Source organism: Haliotis cracherodii, unplaced genomic scaffold (assembly GCF_022045235.1).
Source record: "Haliotis cracherodii isolate W230 unplaced genomic scaffold, xgHalCrac1.p SCAF_10, whole genome shotgun sequence".
Classification (NCBI taxonomy): Eukaryota; Metazoa; Mollusca; class Gastropoda; order Lepetellida; family Haliotidae; genus Haliotis; species Haliotis cracherodii.
In genome coordinates this window covers 41,201,679-41,229,304 of record NW_027266265.1, presented here as the reverse complement: position 1 = coordinate 41,229,304, position 27,626 = coordinate 41,201,679, and the positions used below count along the sequence as shown (strand labels likewise).

Here is a 27,626-nt window from a genome sequence, read left to right as displayed (position 1 = left end):
TGTGAAGAAATAAATAACCTTACAGACGCCAGAACGGTCTGGCGCAAAATCCACGCCATTAGAGGCTAAAAACGTCATAAAAAACACCTAACATTAATAATTCAACAAACCCCGCTGAAAAGGCAAATAACCTCGCCAACCACATTTTGGCCGTAAGTAGTAACAACAACTTTAGCCAAAAATTTCAAGATAAACTTAAAACAGAAAACAAATCCACCAAAGAACCAAATAATGACAACCTAGAAATAAACCACCCTTACACAATAGAGGAGCTACTCTACGTCATCCAAAACAGGAAAAAGGGCACAGCCTCAGGACCGGACCTAACTTCCTACCAAATAATTAAAAAACTACCCCCTAAACTACTCCAGGCACTACTTAAACTATACAATCTCATCTATCAAAACGGACAAGTACCTACTCCCTGGAAACAGGCCTTAGTCATACCAATCCCTAAACCTAATAAACCAGCTAATCAGGCTAACTCCTATAGACCAATTTCCTTAACTTCAAACTTATGTAAAGTAATGGAATCCATGGCTAAAAACAGACTACAACATTACCTACCTCAAAATAACATCATAAACCCAGATCAAAGTGGTTTCACTCCTGGCCGCTCAACCTTAGATAACCTCGCCCGTTCAGAGTAGGACATTAAAACAGGACAACTCAGCAAACAATATACTACAGACATCTTCTTAGACTTCTCCAAAGCTTTCGACATGGTCAAATAATAAACTTCATCCAGGACTTCCTACACAATCGTAAAATAACAGTGGGTATAGACCAAACGCTATCGGACCAATGTCCCCTAGAAAATGGCACTCCCCAGGGCAGTATCCTCAGTCTCACACTCTTCAATATATTGATAAATGATCTATTCGAGGGCCTATCCCCTAAAATAAACACATCTAAATTCGAAATTCGCGGATGATGGAGCCCCCTGGATCCGCGCAAAAAGCATTAAAATGGCCCAAAACCTACTTCAAAAATCTCTTAACAAAATACAGCAATGGGCTGACAAATGGGGCTTCTCCCTCAACTCGGAAAAAAACTACAGGAATAGTATTCAAACACAAAAACATGAAACCCGCCTCCCCAAAACTCCAGCTAATCAACAAATCAATCCAATTCCTAAAACAAACCAAATTCTTAGGACTAATTTTCGATGAACATCTCTCCTGGGACGCTCACATAAATAATCTAAAAACTAAATGTAGCAAAGATCTAAATACGCTAAGATGCCTAACTGGCTCAAACTGGGGGGCCCAAAGACACCCTCCTCTCACTCTATATTTCACTAATTAGATCTAAAATAGACTACGGCTGTGCCATATACGACACCCTAAACCAAACCCTAAGCAAAAAACTAGATTCAATCCAATATCAGGCTCTAAAACTAATAACACGCACTCAACACGGCACCTCCTACGGCCTTAACAGGAGAAATGCCACTAAATCTACGTAGGGAACAATTAACCCTAAATTTCTGGGCCGCGTCTCAATCCAACCCCCAAATTCAAAACCTAATAAACAAAAATATCAGCCCCAAAAACCAAGCCCTAGCTCGAAAACACCCTCTACTTACTCCAATATCCCAAAGAATAACCAATTACTGAAATGAACACCAAATAAACAATCTTAAACAAAACTGTAAAAAATCAAATATCTTCACCCCCAAACACCCAAAATAGACATAACACTAGCTAGCACAATAAATAAGCAAACCGACCCAAACATAGCAAAAACCATCACACTAGCATACATACATGAAAACTGGCCAAATTGGTGTCACATTTACACAGACGGATCCTCAGATCCGACCTCCAAACACACAGGTTTCGGAGTCCACATCACACAACCAACTAAAGCCACACAATCCTACCGACTCCCAAACAATCAATCAATATTCACGGCCGAACTAATGGTCATGGCCTCAGCCCTTCATAATCAACAATCTAAAAAAGAACAAAAAATCCTAATACTTACCGACTCGCTCAGTGGACTACAAGCCCTCCAAAATATAAACACCAAAAACCGCCCTGAACTAATAAATCAAATACTAAAAAGCTCAAACGATTTAACTAAGGCAGGCAAACAAATGATATTCATTTTAATCCCCGCCAACGCCGATAAAGCAGTTAAACTATCCCTTAAAATCCCAGAAATGAGCTTAAACCTTCCCATCTCCAGATCAGAAATTAAAAGTGTCAACAAACAAAAAATCACCAAAAAATGGCATAGCCTATATCAAAACCCAAATAGCCAGATCAAAAAGGTTCTCAATAAACCCCTAACTAAACCAAACATTCTACATCCGTCCAAAAAAATCGACAGAGTAATCACTAAACTCCAAACAAGACATACGAACCTAAATAACCTCCTCAAAATAATAAGAAAACACGCAACAGGAACCTGCCCACATTGCAAACAACAAGAAACCCCAGAACACGCACTCATCCACTGCACACACTACCTAACACATCGAACCGCATTACAAACCACCCTCAATCTAAACAAGGCTCTCACTCTAGAAGCAATACTAAACCCACAAAATAAACTAGAAAACTTCAAGGCCTTAGGCGTATTCTTAATCAAAACGGAACTAATAAAACGCATCTAAAAACACTATACTCTACCAAATCAAAATCACATAAACAAACAAACATCCACCATACCCAGCTCCCTTAGTTCTACTCCCCAACCCCATCGGCATCTATTCCAAATCTCAAAATTCCCAAATTCTATATAAGCAACCCCTAAAGCCCCCTCTTGGGTTGCACACACCACTTTCGCCCCTTTCGGAAACACATTAAACGGCCTGGCCGGGCCCGTGTGCGAAATACGCATCAGTCGGAAAGCGCACGTTAAATCTCCGAAGTAAGTAAGTAAGTAAGTATGTGAGATACGCTATATGTAATTTATTACATGCGGAAAGCGCACGTTAAATCTCCGAATAGACCAGACAGTCAATAATTATTGACACATGTGATGTTATTAAAATTTGTCACTATTCACAACTCCTATTTTGATTTTTCTATTGTTCAGCTGTATTTTCAATCAGTAATATATGTATAAAAAATCTTCTCTAGTATTTATAAACCAAACTTAAAAACATTATATAAGAACAATTGTGTTTTTAAAACTTAAGTTTTCTATTAAAACAACATTGCAAGTAAGATTTCAGCCGTAATATTACTTTAGTTACTCCATAGATTACACATGTATTATGCTGCAAACGCAGCGAATGTAATGCTTCTACGTCACAGCTGCCTCGGTAATTAAGGGCTGGTATGTTTTTGTGAAGGAAGTTAGAGCAGACGAATTCCCCGACTTGGCCCGGGCTGTCAAAATCACATCTGTTGCTTAGTATTTTATCTACCTATAAACCACTATAATGTCACAGTACATCGTATTTAAAGAAAACAAGGTGCTCAATGTGAAGCCCTTTCCCCTCTACATTCTCAACATAGTCTCTATCAAAAGTGTTTGGCTTGTGGTGGGTCCAATTTGGCCCGGACTGTCAAAATCAACTTTAAACACATAGATGTATCATCAATGTAGAGGGAAAAGGGCTTCACTTTGAGCACCAAGTTTTCTTTACATACCGCGATCTGAGATACTATGAATTGGTATATAGGTAGATATTATATTATTTTTTCTTTGAACATCTATAAGGTGTACAGCTACATGTATTTACCAAAAGAAAGAATCTACGAGTAACAGACTGTGTATTATAGATCCATAGAAATACGATTGCATAGACGATCAATTAAGAATACAACAGGTGTAAAGTGTAGCTAATTGAAATGTATTTCGATGACTATTTGAAATGTATGTAACCGTGCTTGTGTTGGCCGATAATGGAGTAGGTGATCTACTGGCCGAATAATCACAAACAGCTGTGGGGGGTGAGGCTGATGACGTTTATTTTATGATCAGTACGAATGTACGTACTTAATTTCAGTCTGAAACAATAAAAGTACAACATAAGCAAATATAACATAGAAATGATTATATACAATCCTTTATAGTTACTCTTTAAATTTCTAAAATATATATATATATATATCACTTCCATTAAAATGAATAGTATTTACTTTACATTACACAATACGTCAGACGTATCCGTACAATACATCAATACACAGATACAAAATATATTAATATGACATAGAGTGATAACGAACATTACATACCAGATAGGTGATACCTGAACTGGTAATACCGTGACGATAATCGAACGGTGAACGTTGCTACTGAGAAATCTGCATAATAAAGAAATACAAATGCAGAATACTATATACAAGCGATATCCTATGGTAAAATAGTGTATAAAATACATAGTACAACAGCCACTCATTTCAAACATACATCATGCATACAGACATACATTTACTTTCCATTACTGTCCAGAGGGGTTTATATTACTTAGTTTATATATATATTTAGGTTTTGTGTTTAATACTGTTTTATACAGATAATAATTACTCATTGAACTGTAAGTTCATCAAGCACTATAAATATATACAAGATGCATTATGTTTCTAATAAATCAAATTAAGAATTCATTCTACAATATATTATTTCAAATCACAATAATTAGAAATCATCCATATATACAACATCATAAAATAAATAACCAACTAACCTTAAATATGAATAAATCCTTCTACAAATCCAAATCCTCACATAGAAATGAAAGCAGCAATAAATCTCGCAGAGTCTTTCCTTGAGGTGACAAATAGCAACTGAACTTCTAAAATTCAACAACAAACATTGTTGTAGCTGTGGCCAGCTTGGCCTATCAACAAGACAATAGACTGGGCCGGGGCGCGCTGGGGCAAAGAGTGCTGTAAGTCAAAAGCATGCAGTGTGACAATTAGTGGAAGTTAGACTGAGATTAAGCTTACTTAATGTTACAGAGCTATGGAATGAATGTTTAAGGTATAAAATACTAAGGTATAAAACATAACTAATATTATAACTAATAATATCTTCTTATCATGTAAATATTGTAATAAACTAATCAGTTAAAATGGTAACAAGGCCATATAACCTTACTACTAACTAATAAATCTTAATTACAAGTTATGTACATAATTGAGCCTGCCACATACTTCTCCCTGCACCCAAATGACGTCCTCGTCGTTTGCTGGTGTTATTAAGTAAGGTGACAATGAGCTGTGACATCGCACCACCAATTCGCTCAAAAATGCCAGCAGCCGCAAGCTGTTCGATTAGTTGAGTTCGATCATCCCTGTCCTCTGATGTTGTTTGACTCATCACATAATCTCCTGAGCGCTGCCACTCCGGTGGCCGTCTCTGCCGGAGTGATTTCCTTGGTGGTGGCTTGGGTCTTGGCCTTGGTCGGTCATCTGATGGGACAGGAGCAGTGGCTCCTACCACTGGGTCTGTGTCCTGTTCTTCACTGACATTAGCATCTGCTGCTTCTTCTTCTCTTGCATCCGTTTCTCCTGTACCAGGGTTCTCTGACTCCCATGGCATGTGGCCGTCGCCACGAGAAGAATGGCTGCCTACCTCTCCAGTTGTCAGATCGTCACCCTCCAACTGTGAGGTAGAATCTCGTTCCAAGGATTCTGCGTTGATGACAGTGGTATCATCAGGCTCCGTTGGAAGTTCAACAAGCAGGCTTGAGATGGACCCACGCTCATCTTGATCCGACACTGATGTTTCTGTCTCTGTTTCTGGTTCTTTAGGGTTCTCTGGTCCTGGAGTCGGAGCTGTTGGCACTTCTTCAATTCTCTCAACTGGTAAAGATCCTATGGGTAAGAGGAGGTTACGATGTAAAGTTCTGTTCCTTCCTTCTCCGTTTTCTTTCGTCACAACAAACACTGGTATGCCCAGGTTTGGCTGAGAAAGAACTACGTACGGATCCTCTTCCCACTTGTCAGAGAGCTTGTGCTTTCCCTCAAAGGCTAGAATCTTCACCAGGACGCGATCTCCAGACTGGACTGTTGCACCTCTGGCTTTGACATCATACCCTGTCTTCTGTTTCTTCTGGGCTTCCCTTGATGCAGATGTGGCGATCTTGTAGCTCTGTTCCAACCTTGTCTTCAGGGCTTTGACATAGGACGTCAGTGTCTGCTTGTCCTTGTTAATCTCAATACCAAAGGCAAGGTCGATGGGTAGTCGTGCTTCTCTACCAAACATCAGGTAAAATGGGGAGTAGCCCGTTGATTCGTGTCTTGTTGCATTGTATGCATGAACGAGAGGACCGACGAATCCTTTCCAGTCGTACTTCTGGTCCGGCTTTAGTGTTCCAAGCATGTTGAGCAGAGTCCTGTTGAAGCGTTCTGTCATCCCATTACACATTGGATGGTATGGTGTAGTTCTTGACTGGGATATGCCCAAGATGCTGCACACTTCCTTTATCATTCGACTCATAAAGTTGGCTCCTTGGTCGCTGTGAATTCGCATGGGCATTCCATAGTGGAGAACAAAGTTCTTGTAGAATGCTTCTGCAGTGGTCCTGGCTGTAGTATTCTTGGTTGGCACTGCTAATGCATACCTCGTGAAATGATCTGTGATCACGAGCACATGTTGATATCCTCCCTTTAAAGTTTCTAGGGTGAGAAAATCCATGCAGACTAACTCCAATGGCTGTGATGTGGTGATGGAAACTAGAGGTGCCCGGATATTGGTCGGCGTTTTCCTCCTGAGACATCTGTCGCAGTTCTTAATCCAGTCCATTGTATCAGCTTGCATGCCTGGCCAGTAAAATCTGTCACGAACTAATGAAAGGGTTCGATCACGTCCAGGGTGTCCAATATCATTGTGGAGGCCTTGTAACACATCATTGATGAAGTTAGATGGTAACACAAGTTGATCTTTTGTAATTCCGTCCACTTTGATCTGGCGATACAATATCCCACGTTGAAGTACAAGCGAGTGGAAGCTCCGATACAAGGAGGTATTGGCTAGGGTATGAGGAAAGTCTTGTCTCCTTGGCTTCTTCTGGTTACGTACTGCCTGTATCCAAGAAGGTAAAGTTGTATCTGTAGCTTGTGCCATACGCCAATCCCTGTCAGTCATTCCACGTAGGTCATGTGCTGTCGTGTGAAGATCCTTATCCACTGAACTTGCGGAGAGACATAGAGATTCTACAAACGGTTGGGCGTGAACAACACCACAGATGGCCTTTACAGAATCCATAGAGATGTCTTCTTTGTGTTCTAAGTCTGGCAGTCGAGATAATGTATCTGCATCAGTGTTCTTCATTCCAGGTCTGTAGTGGATGTCAAAGTCATAAGCAGAGAGAGTTGCTAACCATCGGTGACCTGTGGCATCCAACTTGGCACTGGTGAGGACGTAGGTAAGGGGGTTGTTATCAGTCAGCACTGTAAACCTTGCTCCAAAGAGATAGTCGTGGAACTTCTCGCTGACCGCCCACTTCAGCGCGAGGAACTCCAGTCGGTGGGCTGAGTAGTTGGTTTCTGACTTGGTAAGTCCTCTGCTTGCATAGCTGATAACCCGCTTTGCTCCATCTTGTTCCTGATACAACACTGCGCCAAGTCCTCGTCCACTAGCATCTGTATGCAACTCGAATGGCTGTCTGTAATCCGGGTATGCAAGGATAGGTGGTGAAGCCAGTAATGTCTTGAGTTGTTCGAAGGCTTGTTCTTGTTCTTCTTTCCATTGCCATGGTTGATCAAGTGAATTCTTGGACTTCTTGGATTTCCCATGTGGCATCAGTGAGGATAATGGCTTGGCAATCTTGGCAAAATCCTTCACGAATTTCCGATAGTATCCTGCGAATCCAAGGAATTGCCTAACTTCTGAACCATTGGTAGGTCTCGGGCAATTCAGAATCTTTTCCACCTTTTCAGGATCAGCTGATATGCCTTCTCCAGAAACAACATGGCCTAGAAACTTGATTTTCTTCTTGAAGAAAGAGCATTTCTCTGGTGAAAGCTTCAATCCTGTCTCTCGGATGCGCTGTAGAACTTGTCTCAATCGATCAAGATGTTCTTCGATTGTTGATGAGAAGATAATTATATCATCCAAGTATATTAGACATATCTTTAAATGCAAGCCGTCAAAACACTCGTTCATGAGTCTTTGGTAGGTCGCTGGACTGTTGCACAATCCGAAGGGCATACGATTATATTCATAAAATCCCATGGGTCCGACGGTGAAGGCAGTTCGTTCCTTGTGTGGTTCCTCTATTTCTACTTGGTGGTAGCCACTCTTCATGTCCAGGGTGCTATAGAACTTAGATCCTGCGAGGGCTTCAAACATTTCTTCAATTCTGGGAATTGCATAGCTGTCCTTAATGGTCTGTTGGTTCAGCTGGCGAAAATCGACGCAAAGTCTAAGTTTTCCTGACTTCTTACGGACTAGTACGACATTTGAAGACCATGGAGAATGAGAGCGTCTGATGACTCCACAAAGTAGAAGTTGGTTCAGATGTTCCTTGACTTCCTCGTACATGGCTGGTGGTACTCTTCTGTAACGCTGTTTGAATGGCATGTCATCTGTAAGTTCAATCCGATGACGTACCCTGTCCGTGTGTCCCAAGTCAGTGTCTCCAGTGGAAAATACATCCAAATAATCTTTGATGACTTGTTTTCCCTGTGCAAGTTCTTCTTCTGACACGGCTGATTCGTTGAAGTCCATGAGGTCTAAGACAGTGGCATCTTTAGATGTATTTGATGATGAAGAGGTCTGTGGTATACCTTCCAACTTCACAACTTGCAACTCACAAAGAAGAGCACGGCTTGGAATAGAAACTGAGCGGGTTGTAAGATTGGAGACGCGTACATCAACCAGTATCTTCTGTCCACTTCCATCATAAGAGACTAAGGTTGGTACAATGTCAAGGTCGTTAGGAATATATGATCCTTGGGTTGCCTGGACAATGGCATGAGTTGGCTTATAGGGTAGGGGTCTGTCAACATAACCGGCGATGTGGATTTCACTGTTAGCTGGGATAATCTTGCGGTCTTGTTCAGCACTTCTTACTTTGCCAACTGAGTAATTGTTCTTTGCAAGTTCTCTCTCCTTTATCAAAATGCTGCGAAAAGCTAGGTACCAAGGTGTGTGCAGGTCGGCTTGCTGTAGAAACCTTGGTCCATAAAGGTCCTTGCACTGAGTCAGGTAAATGGAAAGAATGTTGGTTCCTAGAGTGACTGGTATTTTCTTGTTGTAAGCACTATCAGGCACAACAAGCAGCATAGAGTGTATCTTAGTCGATCCGCTTCCGGTCCCCTCCAAGTCTACAACAATTAGTCCGCTGTACTGCAGGAGTTCTCCATCGGCACATTCTACATGTAGCATGTGCTTCAAGGGTTCAAGTGGAACACCAGGGAAGTTCTGCCTGTAGAATGTCTCTGATATAGATGAGATAGTTGCTCCTGTGTCCAGTAACGCCTTACACTTGACTCCATTGATGGTAATATTACTCTCTGTTGGGTCTCCCACTAAGTCGGCTGTTATCTGCTGGTTGTTGACGCTTCTTAGGCCCATGGTCCGCCCCTTCCCATAGGCCTGTGGTAGTTTAAAGGGTCTCCGTCTATGATTGCTCTGCATCCCCTCTGAATATGTCCAGGCTGCCCACATCTGTAACATCTTGGGATGTCTTCAAAGGTCTGTGGTCCTTGGAACCAGGTTGGTGTCCCACGGCCAGTTGGGTGCCGTCCGAAGGGTTGACGACCTCTTGTCCTTGGAGGCTGTGTCCATTGCCTAGGGGGCATCTGCCATTGTTGACCGTGACCTTGACCTTGACCTGAAGATGGCAGTTCCTGATTTGGGGTGCATCCTGGCCTGTCAGTCCTACCTACTTGTGCCTTGAGAGTCGCTATCTCTGCAGACATAGATTTCAAAAGGCCTTTGATCTCCTTGAGTTCTGAGTTGTCTGGGGTAACAGTGGTCTTGTTGATGGTGCAAGTCTTCTTGATTGATTTCCTCTGCAGCAGGTCATCTTCAACTTGGCGGAGGTACCTGAGGAAGTTCTCATACGGCTCATCCTGGTCTGCTTTATGGCTAGTTAGATCCTTCAAATCGGCACGGAGGCCAGTCCACAAGGTATCTCGAAGAATCTGTTCCGTGTCGCTGGGTTGAACCTTACCAAGGATAACTCCTTGGCTGAGAATATCCTCCAAACGGCAGGACCATTCAGCTACAGTTTCATTGTCCCCTTGCTTGGCCGTGTAGAACTGCGCCATGATGTTATGCTCTGTGTGTATATTGCCAAATACACTATCCAGCTTGTTGATGAGGGCATCCAGTGGGGCATTCTTGTCCACGTGCATAGCAACTCTGGCCGCCTTGCCGCGAAGTGAGCGCCTGACTGCTTCCAGGACAATGTCCGTGGAGTAGTGGGAACACATACATGTGTACTCGTGCATCCACTGATCAAAGTTGGCATCTCCCTTCCTGTCACCTGAGAAGTATGGTAGCTGTGGACTCTTAGCTAAGGTGACGGTAGTGGGTAGAGAAGGGATAGTAGCAGTTGCTGTTGGTTCCTCCTGTTCTTGATTATGCCTACCTACCTCGGTGATCCATTGCAGTAAATCTTCAGGTGTTTCAGCTTTAGGTTGTAAACCTAACTTATTCAAAGAAGAAACCAACTGATCCATCTCCTCCGGTGACATATTTTGTGTTGCCATACTGAAGTATGAGAAGCAGAATTTCCGAGTAAATAGATAATTGCTACCAGTGAATACACCGGGGTAATGTGGAATTGAAGCGCCAAAGACAAAATCGTTCCTTGTTAAAAAAACAAGGGAAAATAAATTCTCACATGAAGAACCGTAGAATGGGAGGCTTAATAAATGAGACTATACTGTTGATTAGTATACTATACAGTATACGAATGATATACGAGCTGGACGTACCTAGCCCAAGAGAAGTATAATGCACACATTCATGTGTACACTAAAGCTACGGTGAAAGATGATGGATAACCATGAATAAAATAGGCTATGGAATAGGTTAGCAACTTACCAAACAGGATACCTTGTGGCTTACCGGCAAAATATGTACCCTTTACAGTACTTATTTACAGTAAACACAAATTTACCTGAGCTGACTAACGCTTAGATAAGGAATAACTCTAAAATAATGCTAAATAAACCTTAGGAATAATGCTAAGATGCAACTAATGATTAGTAACAAATATTATTTGTGCAAATAGTGGCAGTGCAAATTGTAAGCTGACGCGCGCAATTGGAGGCGGGTATGGGGCTAACAGGATCAATGAACTTACCCTACAAAATAAGACAATTGCACCAACAACCTAAGAGAAAGAAACAACACTGAACACAGAACCTACAATATCAAATATTTACAGAACTATAACATACATTATCCTGTTATCAGCAAGCACCAGGACTAAAACAAATAAACCACACGTAATCTTAACACAACATACCTAACAGTTTATTTAGTTATAAAAAGTTTAGATAGGTAGTTTAGGTAGTTAAATAGTTTAGTTTTACAAACTACTTATAGGTTGCCTTAGCACATCATTCATTCATACACACAGACAGATACTGGCTGTTATTGTAATTGATACGAGAAATATGAAATAACTAATACTAAATCTAAATAAAATAAGAATTCAGGCGTGATAGGGTACAGCGTCGCGTTCAAGATTATTTCACTTATATAACGACACTAAGAAGAACACAAAGAGATTAAGTCTGATGATAAATATGGGAACTAACTAAGTAAGTAACTAAGTAAGTAACTAAGTAACTAACTAACTAACTAACTAACTAACTAACTAACTAACTAACTAACTAACTAAGAAAGTACTTAGTCGGAGCGCTCCTATTGAAACTAAAGTTCACATGTTAAATTTATTAGACAGCACACAAGCAGTAGATACAATTAATCAGAGTAACATCACCGGTGTGGAGGGGATGAAAACACAGTTGTTGATTTCATATGTCACGTGAGGCTGCAGCACAATCTTCATAGAGTCTGTACACAGTATAAGTAATCAGCTGTATAAACAGCAATAGTCACATATCATAGTCAATAGTCAAAAGTCACACATACATGTATCTACCAACGTACAGGCACATCATATGTTGGCACAATCCGGGGAGTGATCCTGGGTGTCCACGAAATGGCACTTGGCGGTGGTAGCAACGTCTATCTTGATCCTCACTGGGGGCTCCAATGTAACCGTGCTTGTGTTGGCCGATAATGGAGTAGGTGATCTACTGGCCGAATAATCACAAACAGCTGTGGGGGGTGAGGCTGATGACGTTTATTTTATAATCAGTACGAATGTACGTACTTAATTTCAGTCTGAAACAATAAAAGTACAACATAAGCAAATATAACATAGAAATGATTATATACAATCCTTTATAGTTACTCTTTAAATTTCTAAAATATATATATATATATATATCACTTCCATTAAAATGAATAGTATTTACTTTACATTACACAATACGTCAGACGTATCCGTACAATACATCAATACACAGATACAAAATATATTAATATGACATAGAGTGATAACGAACATTACATACCAGATAGGTGATACCTGAACTGGTAATACCGTGACGATAATCGAACGGTGAACGTTGCTACTGAGAAATCTGCATAATAAAGAAATACAAATGCAGAATACTATATACAAGCGATATCCTATGGTAAAATAGTGTATAAAATATATAGTACAACAGCCACTCATTTCAAACATACATCAAGCATACAGACATACATTTACTTTCCATTACTGTCCAGAGGGGTTTATATTACTTAGTTTATATATATATTTAGGTTTTGTGTTTAATACTGTTTTATACAGATAATAATTACTCATTGAACTGTAAGTTCATCAAGCACTATAAATATATACAAGATGCATTATGTTTCTAATAAATCAAATTAAGAATTCATTCTACAATATATTATTTCAAATCACAATAATTAGAAATCATCCATATATACAACATCATAAAATAAATAACCAACTAATATGAATAAATCCTTCTACAAATCCAAATCCTCACATAGAAATGAAAGCAGCAATAAATCTCGCAGAGTCTTTCCTTGAGGTGACAAATAGCAACTGAACTTCTAAAATTCAACAACAAACATTGTTGTAGCTGTGGCCAGCTTGGCCTATCAACAAGACAATAGACTGGGCCGGGGCGCGCTGGGGCAAAGAGTGCTGTAAGTCAAAAGCATGCAGTGTGACAATTAGTGGAAGTTAGACTGAGATTAAGCTTACTTAATGTTACAGAGCTATGGAATGAATGTTTAAGGTATAAAATACTAAGGTATAAAACATAACTAATATTATAACTAATAATATCTTCTTATCATGTAAATATTGTAATAAACTAATCAGTTAAAATGGTAACAAGGCCATATAACCTTACTACTAACTAATAAATCTTAATTACAAGTTATGTACATAATTGAGCCTGCCACATGTATTTCACAGGTAATAATCAATCAACATTGTGACAGAAAAACAAGTGAAGGATTGAGTTGAATTTTAGTTTTGCGAAAAAGATCCGTGGTTTCTGTGGATGAAACTAAGTTTGACAATGTTGCAAATGATCACTTGCTTTGACTTCATTACGGATTCCTCAACCTGTATCGAGAAGAATTGTTTAGAGTTAGGTAAAATTCTAATTAAGATTTCTTAAAGCTGTCACGGTGGCAAATTCAAACTTCGATATCACGGTACACAGTTCTATTGTAAAATCAGATTGGGAGTTTGAGATGGCACTATGTATTTTTATCTCGAATTTGAAATAAGCGGTTAAATTTATATGTTTTGTTTGTTTGTTTTTTTGTTTAACGACACACTCAGCAATATGCCAGCTATATGACCGAGGTCATGCAAATAATCAAGTCTGGACCTGACAATCCAGTGATTGACATCACGAGCATCAATCCACACAATTGCTCTAAGTTCAAAACGAAGTAGAAGATATGTGGTAAAGAGATTACTTATGGAAAACACACCTGTTTCAACTAAACGAAATCGTAACGAAGTGTTCACCTCCCCCGATTCGGACAGTGTATAAAAGACAGTGTCAATTGTCGACAAACGTGAGTGACTCCGACTCAGAGTTTTGTGATAGCCATTGTGACACACCAGTATCAGTTATGAGTGACCTGGAGAATCGTGATGCGTCTGACATTCTAGAGGCTGGACACTTTATAAACCAGCTACTTGTAGCCCTGAAAAGCAACGATGTGATTACAGGATTATAGGTGCAGCTGTAGGTGAGGCTATTAGACCTACCTTGAGGGAGGAAATGTCCACTTATCTATCAAAACAAGCAACTAGCAAGCGAGGTGGCCGAATTGAAGTCCAAAATAGACGAGAAAAATGAGGTAATAGAAAATCTGTCTGATAAGCTAGACAGAATGGAGCAGTATACAAGGAGGAATAATATCAGAATTACTGGTATCCCTGAAAAAGCAGAAGAGTCAACCGATTAGATTGTGATTAACATCGCTAAATCAGTTGGTGTGGATATATTCCTGGCGGATATCGACATCAGCCACCGAGTGCCAAGATTCCCGACAACACTCAAGTCAAACCCGAGATCCATAATTGTGATGTTCATCAGCAATGCTACCAAGCGTGCACTACTCGCTAACAGATCTAAGATGAAGAATATGTCACCAAATTCTCCTAAAGCCTACATCAACGAGGACCTTATAGAAACAAGGGCGTTCCTAGCAAAACAAGCCAGAGGTTTAGTCACCGACCAGAAGATAGAATCAACCTGGGTGACTGGAGGGGTTGTCCTAGTCAAACATAAAGATGGGAAACTCATGAAAGTGACAACAAAATCCCACTTACAGGAAGTGTATGAAAAAACCAGACTTAAGATGCTTATACAGCTGAGCCAAACCCCAACACCTAAAAATCCAAATGGTGATTGACAGTGTGCATATAAAGTGCACCTATTCATTCCTAGGCCTAGGAGTGAGTAAGACAATAGCAGGTGGTGACTGTTTTTCTGCTTAAATATGTACTGGTTACAAATGGGATTATACAATTTTAGTACATGAATTAGTACCTCAATCAAGGGCTGTGTAGATAAATCATGTGGTGATTAACTATCTACTGAATATCTGTGGACACAGGCATAACATTCATCCTAAATCCTATCTGTCGATAACTCAATAAAGCGGTTGTGACAAATATGAATGTGTATGAATCTGATGACTCATGCACAGATTGCGAGCCTATAATTTTGTAAGTTACTTTTATGTGTTCATTGCCTGTGCCCTTAGAATCTGTTAGCGCATGTATAAGACATATTCCTGTATCTGGTGACAACAAAATTTCACTGGCAGGAAGTGTATGGAAAAACAAACTTAAAGTTCTTATACAGCTAAGCCAAACCCCAACACCTAAGAACCTAAGTGGTGATTGACAAGGTACATACAAACTGCATATATTAATTCCTAGGAGTGTGTACAGCAACATCATATGATGAGCGACTTTGTGCTTAAAATGGTCTTCACATTCGTACTGGTACCTCAACCCAAAGATCTTGAAAGATAGTTCATGTGGTGATTGTCTTCTTAATGAATATCTATGGACCCATGCATTGTATGCATTCCTAGATCCTATCAGTTGATGACTTAATCATGTGGTATTAGCAAATACGTATGTGTTTTTGAGACTATTGGCCCATTCATAGATTGCAATCCTATGATTATGTAAATTACTTTCATGTGTTCATTGTTGGTACACTTAGAATCTGTTGGCACATGCCAAGAAAAGAAAACCAAAATAGTGCTTATGTATGTACATGTATTTTGTACCGAGCCACATCTGTATCTGGTGTGTGTGTGTGTGTGTGTGTGTGTGTGTGTGTGTGTGTGTGTGTGTGTGTGTGTGTGTGTGTCTTTGTCCATTTCTTTTGAGACCCATTGTGCCTTTGTTTACCATACTAACATTCGATGTCGGTTGACATATCACAATATAGACAAGCAGTGGGTACATTTGCAGTTACACATCATGTTAAATACTCATTTAAGTTTCTGATTTTTGTACACATTTCTAAATTTCGATGTTTGTATAACCTGCGATTATCAATTTTCTTTATTTTTCTACTCCTCAGCTGTGGAGATGTTCACCCTCATCCTGGACCTAAATACTTAAAAGACTTAAATATTATACACCTAAATGTTCCTAGTCTCAGGGATATATTGAATATTTTAAGCGCAGAATTTGGGTCATACGGGTCATACGATGTAATAGACAGAACAAAACGTGGTGGTGGGGTTGCGGCTTATTTTAAAAATAATCTAAACGCTAAAATAATAAGGGATTTAGAACTTGCCGAGTTTGAGACGATATGGATACAGGTTGAATGTAAAACTCGAAATTACTTAATCGGTACATTTTATCGTGCCGATAAATGTGTCCATTATTGGAATTTAATTGATGAATCAATAGGCAATGCTGTTGATCTTGATATGTTTACTATTGTTACTGGCGACTTCAATCTAGATATTCTATGCGAAACCACTAAAAAGATTGAACATTTACAATCTATGTACGGTTTAAAACAAATAATTATAGATCCTACAAGAATAACCTCTATTTTTAAACTTTGATCGATTTAATATTCGTATCCTGTGTAAACAATGTGAGGTCTTCTGGTGTACTTGATCCAATCTGTAGCGATCACTGCCCTATCTTTGTTCATATAAAAGAAACTATACCCAGAAACTTACGCGTTTAAGAGAAAAATATATAACTATCCTTTGGCAGATGCCGATTGTGTAGATCAAGATATTAATGAGATTGACCTGTATAGCCTATTCTCATCTGATAATATTAACATTATCACTTGTCTGAAGATCTGACTTGTAGACTTAAAGACATATTTGAAAAATACATTCCAACTAAAACTGTCACAATACGAACAAAGGATCCTCTATGGATAAATAACGAGATACGCTCTCTTATTAGGAAACGTAATCGTATGCATAAAATTGCTAAAAACAGAAATCGACCGTCAGATTGGGTAAAATTTAGGCTTTGCAGGAATAAAGTAATATCATCAGTCAGAATAGCCAAAAGAGCTCATGAATTAAAAATAGATAACATCATAAATACTTCATGTGGTACTAAGATCTGGTGGCGACTAGTTAAAAAATATGTCAAACGCACACCGAAAATTCGTCGTTTCCGTCAATAGTATCAAATAATGTTTTATATGATGATATTGAAGATATCACAAATGTCCTAAATGAATTTTTCACTGATCATGCAAGAGTAAGAAACCCCTATTCTGACCTTCCATCTTTTGGACCATATACAGCCGACGATCCATTAATATCTGTGAATTTAAAACAAGAAGAAGTTCGAGATATTCGTGATTCGTGATTCGTGTCTGGCGATTCCACATCATATCAACTCACTTATCTATATAATTTTATTTCTAGGGCATCAGACGAAGGTAAAGAAATCAGAGCTGTTTTTTTGCGATGTCAGCAAAGCCTTTGATAAGAGTATGGCACAAAGGAATTAATCATAAACTCAATGCTTACGGTATCCAAGGTGATCTTTTGAAATGGTTTGAAAGCTACTTAGAACATAGAGTCCAAAAAGTAGTCATTAATGGTTATACCTCAGAATCAAAATTTGTACAAGCTGGAGTCCCCACAGGGTCAGTGCTTGGACTACTGCTTTTTATTGTTTATATAAACGACATTGTCGAAGGTATCGAGAGTAATATACGCCTGTTCGCAGACGATACATCTATGTATGTCATCATTGATGATCAAATCTCTGCAGCAAATTGTATCAACAATGATTTGGTAAAAATCTCAAACTGGGCCCAAAAATGGCAAGTAGGCTTCAATCCCGATAAGACCAAAACTATAACATTCAGTCGCAAAGTCAATACTGGTTTTAGACCAAACTTATACATGGAGAGTACTGTTATTGAAGAAGTACAAAGTCATAAACATTTAGGAATTACACTTCAATCTGAATGTTCATGGAAAAAACACATTAACGAAATTATTTGAAAAATCAGTCTAATGATCAACTGCCTAAGGAGCTTTAAATACAGACTAACAAGAAATACGCTTGAAACTATGTACACATCTTTTATCCTACCAAACTTCGACTACTGCTGACATATTTGGGACAACTGTGCAAACGAACTCGAGAATTTACATTTGGACGCATTGAGAACTATTTGTGGGGCGGTTCGGGTACCAGTCATGTTAAAATTTATAACGAAACAAACTTTCAGTCCTTAACAGAACGATGACACCGCTTCAAATTGATTACATTTTACAGAATGAAAAACAGTATTTCACCTGTATATCTCAACGATCTCATTCCAAGTCCAGTCTCTGATAATAGCAATTATAACCTTAGAAATAGATCTAACATACAAACAATCAAATGTAGAACCCAGACCTATGCTAAATCATTTCTTCCGGATACGATTAACCTTTGGAACGCTCTACCCAATGGAGTTTCTAATTCTTGCTCATTATAAAAAAATCAAATCCTTCATTAATCGTTCTGATACAATTATTAATAATTTTGACCTAAAATACGGTCATAGATCATGCCAAATTGTCCACTGTCGCCTTAGGCTCGGCTGTAGTGACTTTAACGCTGATAAGTTTAGACGACATGTATCAGACATATCAGACTGCACTTGTGGGTAAAACATTGAAGACGCAATTCACTTTTTCTATATATGTCTAAAATACCATAATATCAGAAACACTATGTATTTCTACACACATGGATATGATTTAAAAACGATATTACATGGCAGTAGTTCAGTTAGCATTTCTACAAACATGACTTTTCTTAAATCAGTTCACGATTTCATTGTCAAAAGCAAAGATTCGCGTAGCTTAATTGTATGCATGTAGTAATGTAAAACTGCTATATCTTATTTCACAGACACCACCTGTTTTGGCTTCATATATTTCATTTGTGCATTTAGTATGTTTATGCTTAGCACTACCTTACATATAATCTGATATATAACCAGCTGTTGTTATTACCTGGAGAGGTATTTACATAAGCAAGTTTTGCTTGTTTACCGATCCAGATTTCTTTTGAAATAAAAATATGTTTAAACCATACACGATGAACAGTGACATTATTAAGTGGTATTTACACAGATATATAGTGCTATCCTATAAATATAAACGCTATTCCGACAGATGGAAATTTGTATCGTGATAGCTAGAAGTAGTTGATACGTTTCAAATCATATTTCTTTTAACGATTGCTCTTTTACATGTTACCTAGATCAGCGACGCTTACACACAGCACCACTTTCTGGTTTTCTAGCGATTTACTCCGAAATACCTAATCATGTTGCACGTTTTTGGTTGGTGATTGTTCAGTAATGTCATGTGTGTATGTTGCATCAATAATATGTAGGTATGATCGCCGATAATGAAGTAATTAGCCAATAACACTTTGGCCCGTCTTGGCCCGACTTTTAGGCAATGCCCAGCTGCCTCGGTAATTAAGGGCTGGAATGTTTTTGTGAAGGCAGTTAGAGCAGACGAATTTCCCCCCTCGCTGTATAATGACGGTCACTAACCATATTTATGTATTTTTCGTGTTTTTGGCTTGATTTGATTGTCCTTTGGTGACAACAAATGTTCATTTGTGAAAGCAAACCCTTTTCCCCTGAACGTTAAAGGGGCACTGATCTAACGCCATTCCCCGGACTGGTTGTTGCCTTTGTTATTGTTTTTCCCCCGTGAGTACCCGGACGATACGCAACGCAACTGAGCGTGACCAGAGACTGGGCTACCGTCTGCAAGGACAGCTAAATAAACTTGGAGGCTGGAGGCAATATTTGTTTTACGCATTTTTGCATAAACACTGATTGGTTAACTGTGATCTATAAAGATTCGACAAAGGGCGCATGTTAAATAATTTCTTCAGCCTAAACAAACAGACAAAAAGAACGGCGGAGCTCATCGGAAGTCGTCATTTGGAAATACCCCAGATGGTTATAGTTTAATACTAAAAAAAGTATCCATGCAGTGAAAGCATTTTCGGATTTCGGATTGTGTAATACGATTACTACTCCCTTGTTGTCATACACGTTTTCTCGTATAACCCTACACTTGTGTATTTGTCGTCATTCACTTGATGCTCAGTTAATGAATTTATTACAGGTACAATTAGTGGTAGCACCACTTAGATTACCTGACAAAGGTTCTCATTTGGCATTTATTGTGTCTGGGGTAATTATTCAATCTAAATCCAGGTTTGAAGTGAGGTTATGTAATATGCACGTGGCAGCCCAGCAAGAGATGAATGATCAGTTGATTTACTTTTTTTTGTAAATCAACGGATCGTTCCAAGTCATCAAAGGATTAACAGAAAATACGTTGATTGATTAATCACTGTTATCTTGCACAGTGGATATGTCAAAAGTGAGTGTTTACATGTCTAGGTTTACTAAAACGAAGGGAATACACTCATATCATGGCGTGAAGTGCCGATGTAAAAACAACATACAATTTGTTCAAAGGGTTAACTGATAATACGTTGATTGGTTGCTCATTGTTATCAAACTCAATGGATTTTTTAGGAACCGTCGACGTAATGAAAATAGTTGTCACGTGGCCTTTCTCAGCCGACCCTTGAGACTTGACACCCGAAACGATATATATCTTTTAGAATATTTGATAGTTACAGAGACACGTGACATCGAATAAGTTATTTTGTATAGCTGCAGACAAGTGGGATATTATTCCCTTGTGTGGATATTCACGGATACATTCCTCGAATAAGGAAGCTGCCTATTTATACACATAAATTTGGTAAGTTGTAATTATGGTATTTGCATTTTGTTTTCCTTCATTTGAACCGATTCGTTCTTGTTTTTCTTCGTCTTGGTTGGGAAATTCTTCAATGCGCGATAGACGTTGTTTTCACAGGTCATTTCCTTTGTAAGCGTGTATAGATTACCGTCAATTTGTAAAATGTGATTCTCTCAGGCAATTTTTAAAATGTGTAAATATTTCAGTCATTTTGACTAAAAAATCTGTCCAGATTGATTAAGACGATCAAAAGGGCCTACAAACATCACAACAGATTATTATGTAGGATTAGAAGCCAAACAACATAGAAATGTACTTTTCAACGTAACATTTTCAGTCTCTTGGTGATGACATTAAACATCAAAATGTTTGGAATTCGTTATCATAATAATACAGATGGAAATGTTTTTCAGTCACTTTGTAAAATAACTGAATATTTAGACGTTTAATAAATATGTTACACATTTTGACAGTAAAAAAATATACACACTATAAAAAAAGCAATGCTCAGGTGGAATATTTACTTTGTGTTGCAAGTCAAAATAGTGTAAACGAAAATTGCAAAATTACCAAGCAAGTGACTTATCAAAACTTCGTCACCATTACCGATGCTACCCACAAAGATGCCTACATTACCTTATTATCTCGAAAACTGTATTTCATTTTGTTGATCAATGTGACCATACGCTCTTATTACTACCGGTATCCATAAAAGTGACTAATGCGCTTACGAATGGCGCAACAGAGGTCGCGAGCTAGTCTAGATTTCTGCTCTACATCCGGGTACTCACTGGGAAAAAACAATAACAAAGGCAACAACCAGTCCCGGGGAATTGCGTTAGATCAGTGCCCCTTTAAAAGACAGGAGACTTTTTGTCTGAAATATCAACATTGAAGTCGTTTATATATTCGGAAATCCATATTATGGTGAATATTTATCAAATGCTGTCATGTATATATTATTATGTTAATATGGACAATGGCAAAAGTTTAAGTGCTATTCACAAATGTATGTAAATCTGCTTCGTGATGAATGAAGCGTGGCAATACATGTATGCATCTTATTCTTCATTTGTTCTGTTTTCTTTGATGAGAATGAGTTTCGTTAATGATAATCACTCTCACAGATTATTTGATAAAAGGGTAGGACTTTAACTGGAGAATAGTTATGAAAAATATATATATATAAGTATAGGCGGTCTGTGCACATGTGGTGAAACTGATACCTCATTGATTTGATTATCGGGACTTGGAAATCATAGTCTGTCATTAAATTGATTTTAAAATGTATGGTTTTGACTGTAGTACGTCCTGACATAATAATATTATGTTGTAAACAACTTATCTTATCTTATGTTAAGTAAAACAATTATTGATAACTTCCTGAATTCCAGTTGTTCTATGAACAGAATTATTCAAAGCTCTGGCGTGAGACAACAATAAATTAGATGTTACCAAAGATTGTTCATATTATGATCTTAGGCACATGTCGACGCACTTACATGGGAGCCGTCTAGACGACTGTCTGTTTTATAATTAAATGGCAGCTGCCATCCAGCCGAAAACTTAATCTTGAGACCTATTATTGTCTTGCCGAGTCAAGTGCGGGTCTCTCTCACCTTAGGGAGAATGCGACTGTAAAAGCCCCTCGCTACACAGACAAGTAGTGAATGTTTGAAATAACTTTATTTTTTATTATATGTAGTTTAAACACAATATATAATTCATAGTCTTTTTATTGTTCAAATTACTAATAAAAAATAGTTTAATTTGTTCCTTCTAAACATACTTCCAAACAATTCCAAACAATTCCAAACAATGCCAAACAATTCCACACAATTCCAAACCATTCCAAACCATTCCAAGTCATTCCAAACATTTCCTGTGTTGGAAATATGTCTGGAAATGTTGCCAATCTAATTGTAGATTTTCCGTAAAGATCGATCTTTCCAAAGCAATTCAACGTTCATTCCAAATTGGAATGGACGCTCCTTGGTCTTGTGAATGTGAAACATATGTGTTGCTAAGTTACATATTTGTATATATGAATGTGTAATGTATGAATGTATAATATATGTATAAATCAGGGTTTTACTAGTATTATGTTTTAGAAATGTTTTAAGTTACTATGCAATAACATAATGTATCGGTTGGTAGTAATATTGCTGCTGTTAGATTGGTCTGCACAGTGTGTATATGTACTAGTATTGATTTATTTGTCGTGCAGATGTAGCTGTATTACTCGTGCAGAGGTCTGATGTACCCAAGTCCTCACGCTTGGTGGGTTTACTAGGTTTGATACATATTTCTTATATATTTTACATTGTATGTATACATGATAGTAAATGTATCATGTCACGTTTATGTTACTCTAATTATATGATACGCATATATAAGTATATATGCGGGTTAAGTATGTTTATGATATAGGATTGATTAAGTCTTGATGAAATATAAGTTTATTAGTAGTTATAAAATTTTGTATATCTCGTCAAATGCAAGTATTTAGGAAAGAGTTAACACGGTATATAAGATGGCTTAGCGATCAATCGCAAAGAACAACGAAGTTGTTTATTATCCCTGTAATGTTGTTTTACCTGTAGTGTTTTATTGTTCGATAAAGAATGAGCACGTATATTTTTTATATTAAATATTCTTTCACAATTCTGGAAGCGATCGTTCGGCAATTGCTTTCATCTACGTTGCCCATCTACATCTATGGGGAACAACTCACTTGACACTTCCCTCTAAACAATAGCGTTGTCCAATTCACGACGTCATCAAGTTGCGAGCGCATGTTCTAATCACTAGAATGACGTCATGATAGAGTAATGTTCTATCGTGAAATATCGTTCTTCAGTGTTCTTTGCCATGTATCGCCTAGCTGACTTATATTTCACGATAAAAGATTGACAATGTTATTGCATGCCGTGTGGGAATATGTCTTTTTGACAAAATAAAACTATCAATCATATCAGTTAAATAGTGATTGTGGAACATTAAGTACTTCCTTGAAAGGACCATTGATACTTACAACTCGTAATAAATCATGAATTTCGTATTTCTTCCTTGTCATTTCGTCAAGTGGTGGAGCAGTACTATCCCATGAACAAGACCGATTGATGTGCATGGTTACATCATCACGTGCATCTGTCACTATACCACTCCCCTTTTCTTCGTGGGCATCTTTGGGATAGGAATCTTTGCCATAATTACTTGAAATAGTCTTTGTATTTGGTTTGTAAACGTTGCTGTAATTGATGACATTCATCTTTGAAGGTTTATAATCGAGACGGGATCGTCTTCTCATTACATCCCGGCCCATATGCAACACATAAGACAAAGAGAGTAATGCAGCAAGGTAGAAGATTGTTCTCCTTACCTGGAAAGTAATAAAGGATGGATATGATTATGTAAGTGACCATCATCGTGATTTTGATCAAATCAAAAACATAAGTCAACTGAACATAATATATAGGACACACAGGAATATGGGACGATAATTAAGAGATTATTCGTTTGCTTCATTTATGTGTAATCAACTAGTGTAAAATGATATTGATAATATCCATAATGAGTATAAAACAATACGCTATGTTAAAATAAGAAGACCGTACCTTCTTCAACATGATGCGTCCGTTGCAACTTTCAGCATATTAACTACACGTATGTCCAATAAAAATCATGTCACAGTTAACGTTGATACTCTTGGCGACACACAAGCTGTCTTCAGCTGGGTTGAGCGCAAGCTGTTGACAAAATCGATTTCATGACACTACATTTTAGTATCACGCAACAGGTAAACGTAGATCCATCCCACTATCATAGGTGAGTGAGTGAGTGAGTTAAAGTTTAATGTCACATCGGCAATATTTCAGCCATATCGTGACGAAACAAAATTTGATATTAACACTATATATCAAACTGTATAAAAGTCTGCTGACAAAGAGCAGTATAATAACTAGAACATCACAGACTTTCGTAAAACTAGTTTGAGAAGAAGAAAAACTAGATAACTAACTAATCATTTAACAACACATTATAAAAACAGGCTATAGATCGCCACCAACTGAAGGTTGATCACCGCGCTGGGGACCATGGGGACTTACAGTACTTTTGCTACCTGCATGGACCCCAGTCGGATTTACATCATCCCTTCAGTTGTTGGGGATGACTGACAAATTTAGCCAAACAGTAAAATAACAAATAAACTACTATTAAAAACGCGGAAGAAATAAATATACCTTGAAAGACGTGGTCTTACATACCCTCTCAGGGGGACAATAATTTTACACTACTTTAACCCCCTTCGAGGATATTGCCACTAACAATCTCAGTTATTGATTTATTCAACCAATTATATAATGCATTTATTTATTTACAAAACATAATAATCAAAACTTATGAAGCAATTCAATTTCCTTTAAAAAAGCTATAATTAAATGTGAACTAATAGTGTTAAAAGATCCATCATAGATTTAATCTTGAAAAAGTTATCCCTTGTGATGGAAAAATCAACACAGTCAAGCAGGACATGCTTGACTGTGATTCTTTCATCACAAGGGATGCAGAATGGAGGATCTTCACCTTTTAAAATATATTCATGAGTGTAACGTAAATGGCCAATACGACATCGTATTAATATGACCTCTTCAAATCTGGACTGACAACCCAAGTAGGTATAACCGATATTCGCTTTTATTGCATGTAATTTATTTATACCCACTTGAGTGTCCCACTTCTCCTGCATTAGATCTTTGATGTAAGATCTAATGACAGGTTTATAATCACTGTATGGTATCAGAAGTGGTGTCACAGATTTGTCGAGTGCTGCTTTGGCAGCAGCATCAGCCATTGTATTACCAACAATTCCAACATGGCTGGGTAACCAGCAAAAGACGATGTCATATTGGCCAGTCGCAAGGTTATTATGTAGTTCTATGATGTCGAGTAAAATTGGATGCTGAAACGAATTATTTCTAATAGCCTGAAGACAGGATAAGGAGTCTGAAAATATAATGAATTCTTTATGTTTAGATTGATTATTTATATATTCTAAAGCAGTTAATATGGCTTTTGATTCAGCTGTAAAAATTGAAGATTCATCCGGTAATCTAGTTGATATAGTTCTGGATCCAATGACGGTGGCGCTGCCAACAGCATCACCGTCCTTGGATCCATCAGTAAAAATAGATTTATAAGTATCATATTCACACCTTAACTGATTGTATTCTTGTTGATATTGTAATTGATTAGTGTCAGACTTCTTTAGTTTAGATAAGGTAATATCCACCTGTGGCTTTACCAATTGCCAAGAAGGAGACGAAAGCAGGCGGAAAGGAGATATAATTTCAAGTTAAATATCGGCAGCAGAAATTAAAGGTTTTATTCTTATTCCGAGAGGCGGAATAAGAGAGGACTTCTTACCGTACAGATCCTCATAAAGAGGATTAAATACACAATTGTATGCAGGGTTAGACTGATTAGAATATAATTTTGTGATGTACTGTAGAGATAGTTTGAAACGGCGTTGTTTCAGGGAAGGGTTATCGGTCTCAATATATAGACTGACAATGGGAGAAGTTCTGAAAGATCCAAGGCAAAGCCTCAGACCCAGGTGATGTATGGGATCGAGTAATTTAAGGTTGCTTTTACAGGCTCCACCATAAATGATGGAGCCATAATCGAGCTTAGAACGGACAAGTGATCTATATAAGTGAAGGAGGGTCGTTTAATCTCCACCCCACTTGGAATTAGAAATGACTTTCAATAAATCTAGTGCCTTCAGACATTTAGCTTTCAAATACTTAATATGCGGTAAGAAAGTAAGGTGATGATAAAAAATTATACCTAAAAATTTAGCTTCTTTTACAACTTTAATTGGAGTTCCAGCTAGATGTAAATCTGGGTCCTTATGCGGTTTATATTTTCGACAGAAATGAATACAATTAGTTTTAGATTTAGAAAACTTGAATCCGTTCTGCTCTGCCCAAACATTGATTTTATTCAGACAAAGTTGCAATTGTCTTTCGATCGTGTGCATATTTTTACCTCGACATGATATATTAAAATCGTCAACAAACAAGGACCCGTCAATAGAGTCATTTAAAACCTTAGCCAAACTGTTAATTTTTATGCTAAACAACGTTACTGATAATATGCTACCTTGTGGGACACCTTGATCTTGATCGTAAAAATCAGACAAGGTGGATCCCACACGAACCTGGAAATTTCTGTCTGTTAAAAACTGATCTACAAAATGTGGCAAACGCCCTCTCAAACCCATGTCATTAAGGTCTTTTAAAATTCCATGTTTCCAGGTGGTATCATCGAAAAATATTGATACTGCATGTTGTTTATTTATTAAATCATTTTTCACAAATGTTTCCAGTCTAACCAAATGGTCAACTGTACTTCTATTTTTTCTAAAACCACATTGAATATTTGTTAAAAGATTATTGGTTTCTAAATACCATATAAGTCTGTTATTTACAATTCTTTCCATGGTGTTGCATACACAGCTAGTAAGCGATATCGGCCTATAATTAGAAGGATCGGTATGATCCCGGCCAGGTTTTGGAATAGGAATAACAACGGCATTTCGCCATGATGAAGGGAAATTCCCAGTTGTCCAGATATGATCGAAAATAGTCAATAATGTTTCTAAGCATGACTCGGGTAAATGTTTGAGTAACTGATAATGAATATTATCAGCACCCGTGGCAGTGTCATGAGCTTGCCCAAGGGCGGTATGCAGCTCATGGATGGAGAAAACTTCGTTGTAATCCTCACCATTTTTCAGAAATAAAATTAATTTTCTT

The 27,626-nt window shown here is 38.0% G+C and overlaps 1 protein-coding gene across 1 annotated transcript in view; it reads right to left on the bottom strand.

Annotated features, from left to right (window-relative positions):
• The window catches only part of LOC139453824 (carbohydrate sulfotransferase 15-like), a 55,999-nt gene extending 30,339 nt beyond the window's left edge, over nucleotides 1-25,660 (bottom strand). Inside the window, exons 1-2 of the mRNA XM_071235282.1 lie at nucleotides 25,532-25,660; nucleotides 23,840-24,187 (exon numbers count right to left, since the gene is read on the bottom strand). Coding sequence (XP_071091383.1) covers nucleotides 23,840-24,187; nucleotides 25,532-25,660 — 477 coding nt within the window. The remainder of the gene's footprint in view (nucleotides 1-23,839; nucleotides 24,188-25,531) is intronic.
• Between the last annotated feature and the right edge of the window lie 1,966 nt (nucleotides 25,661-27,626).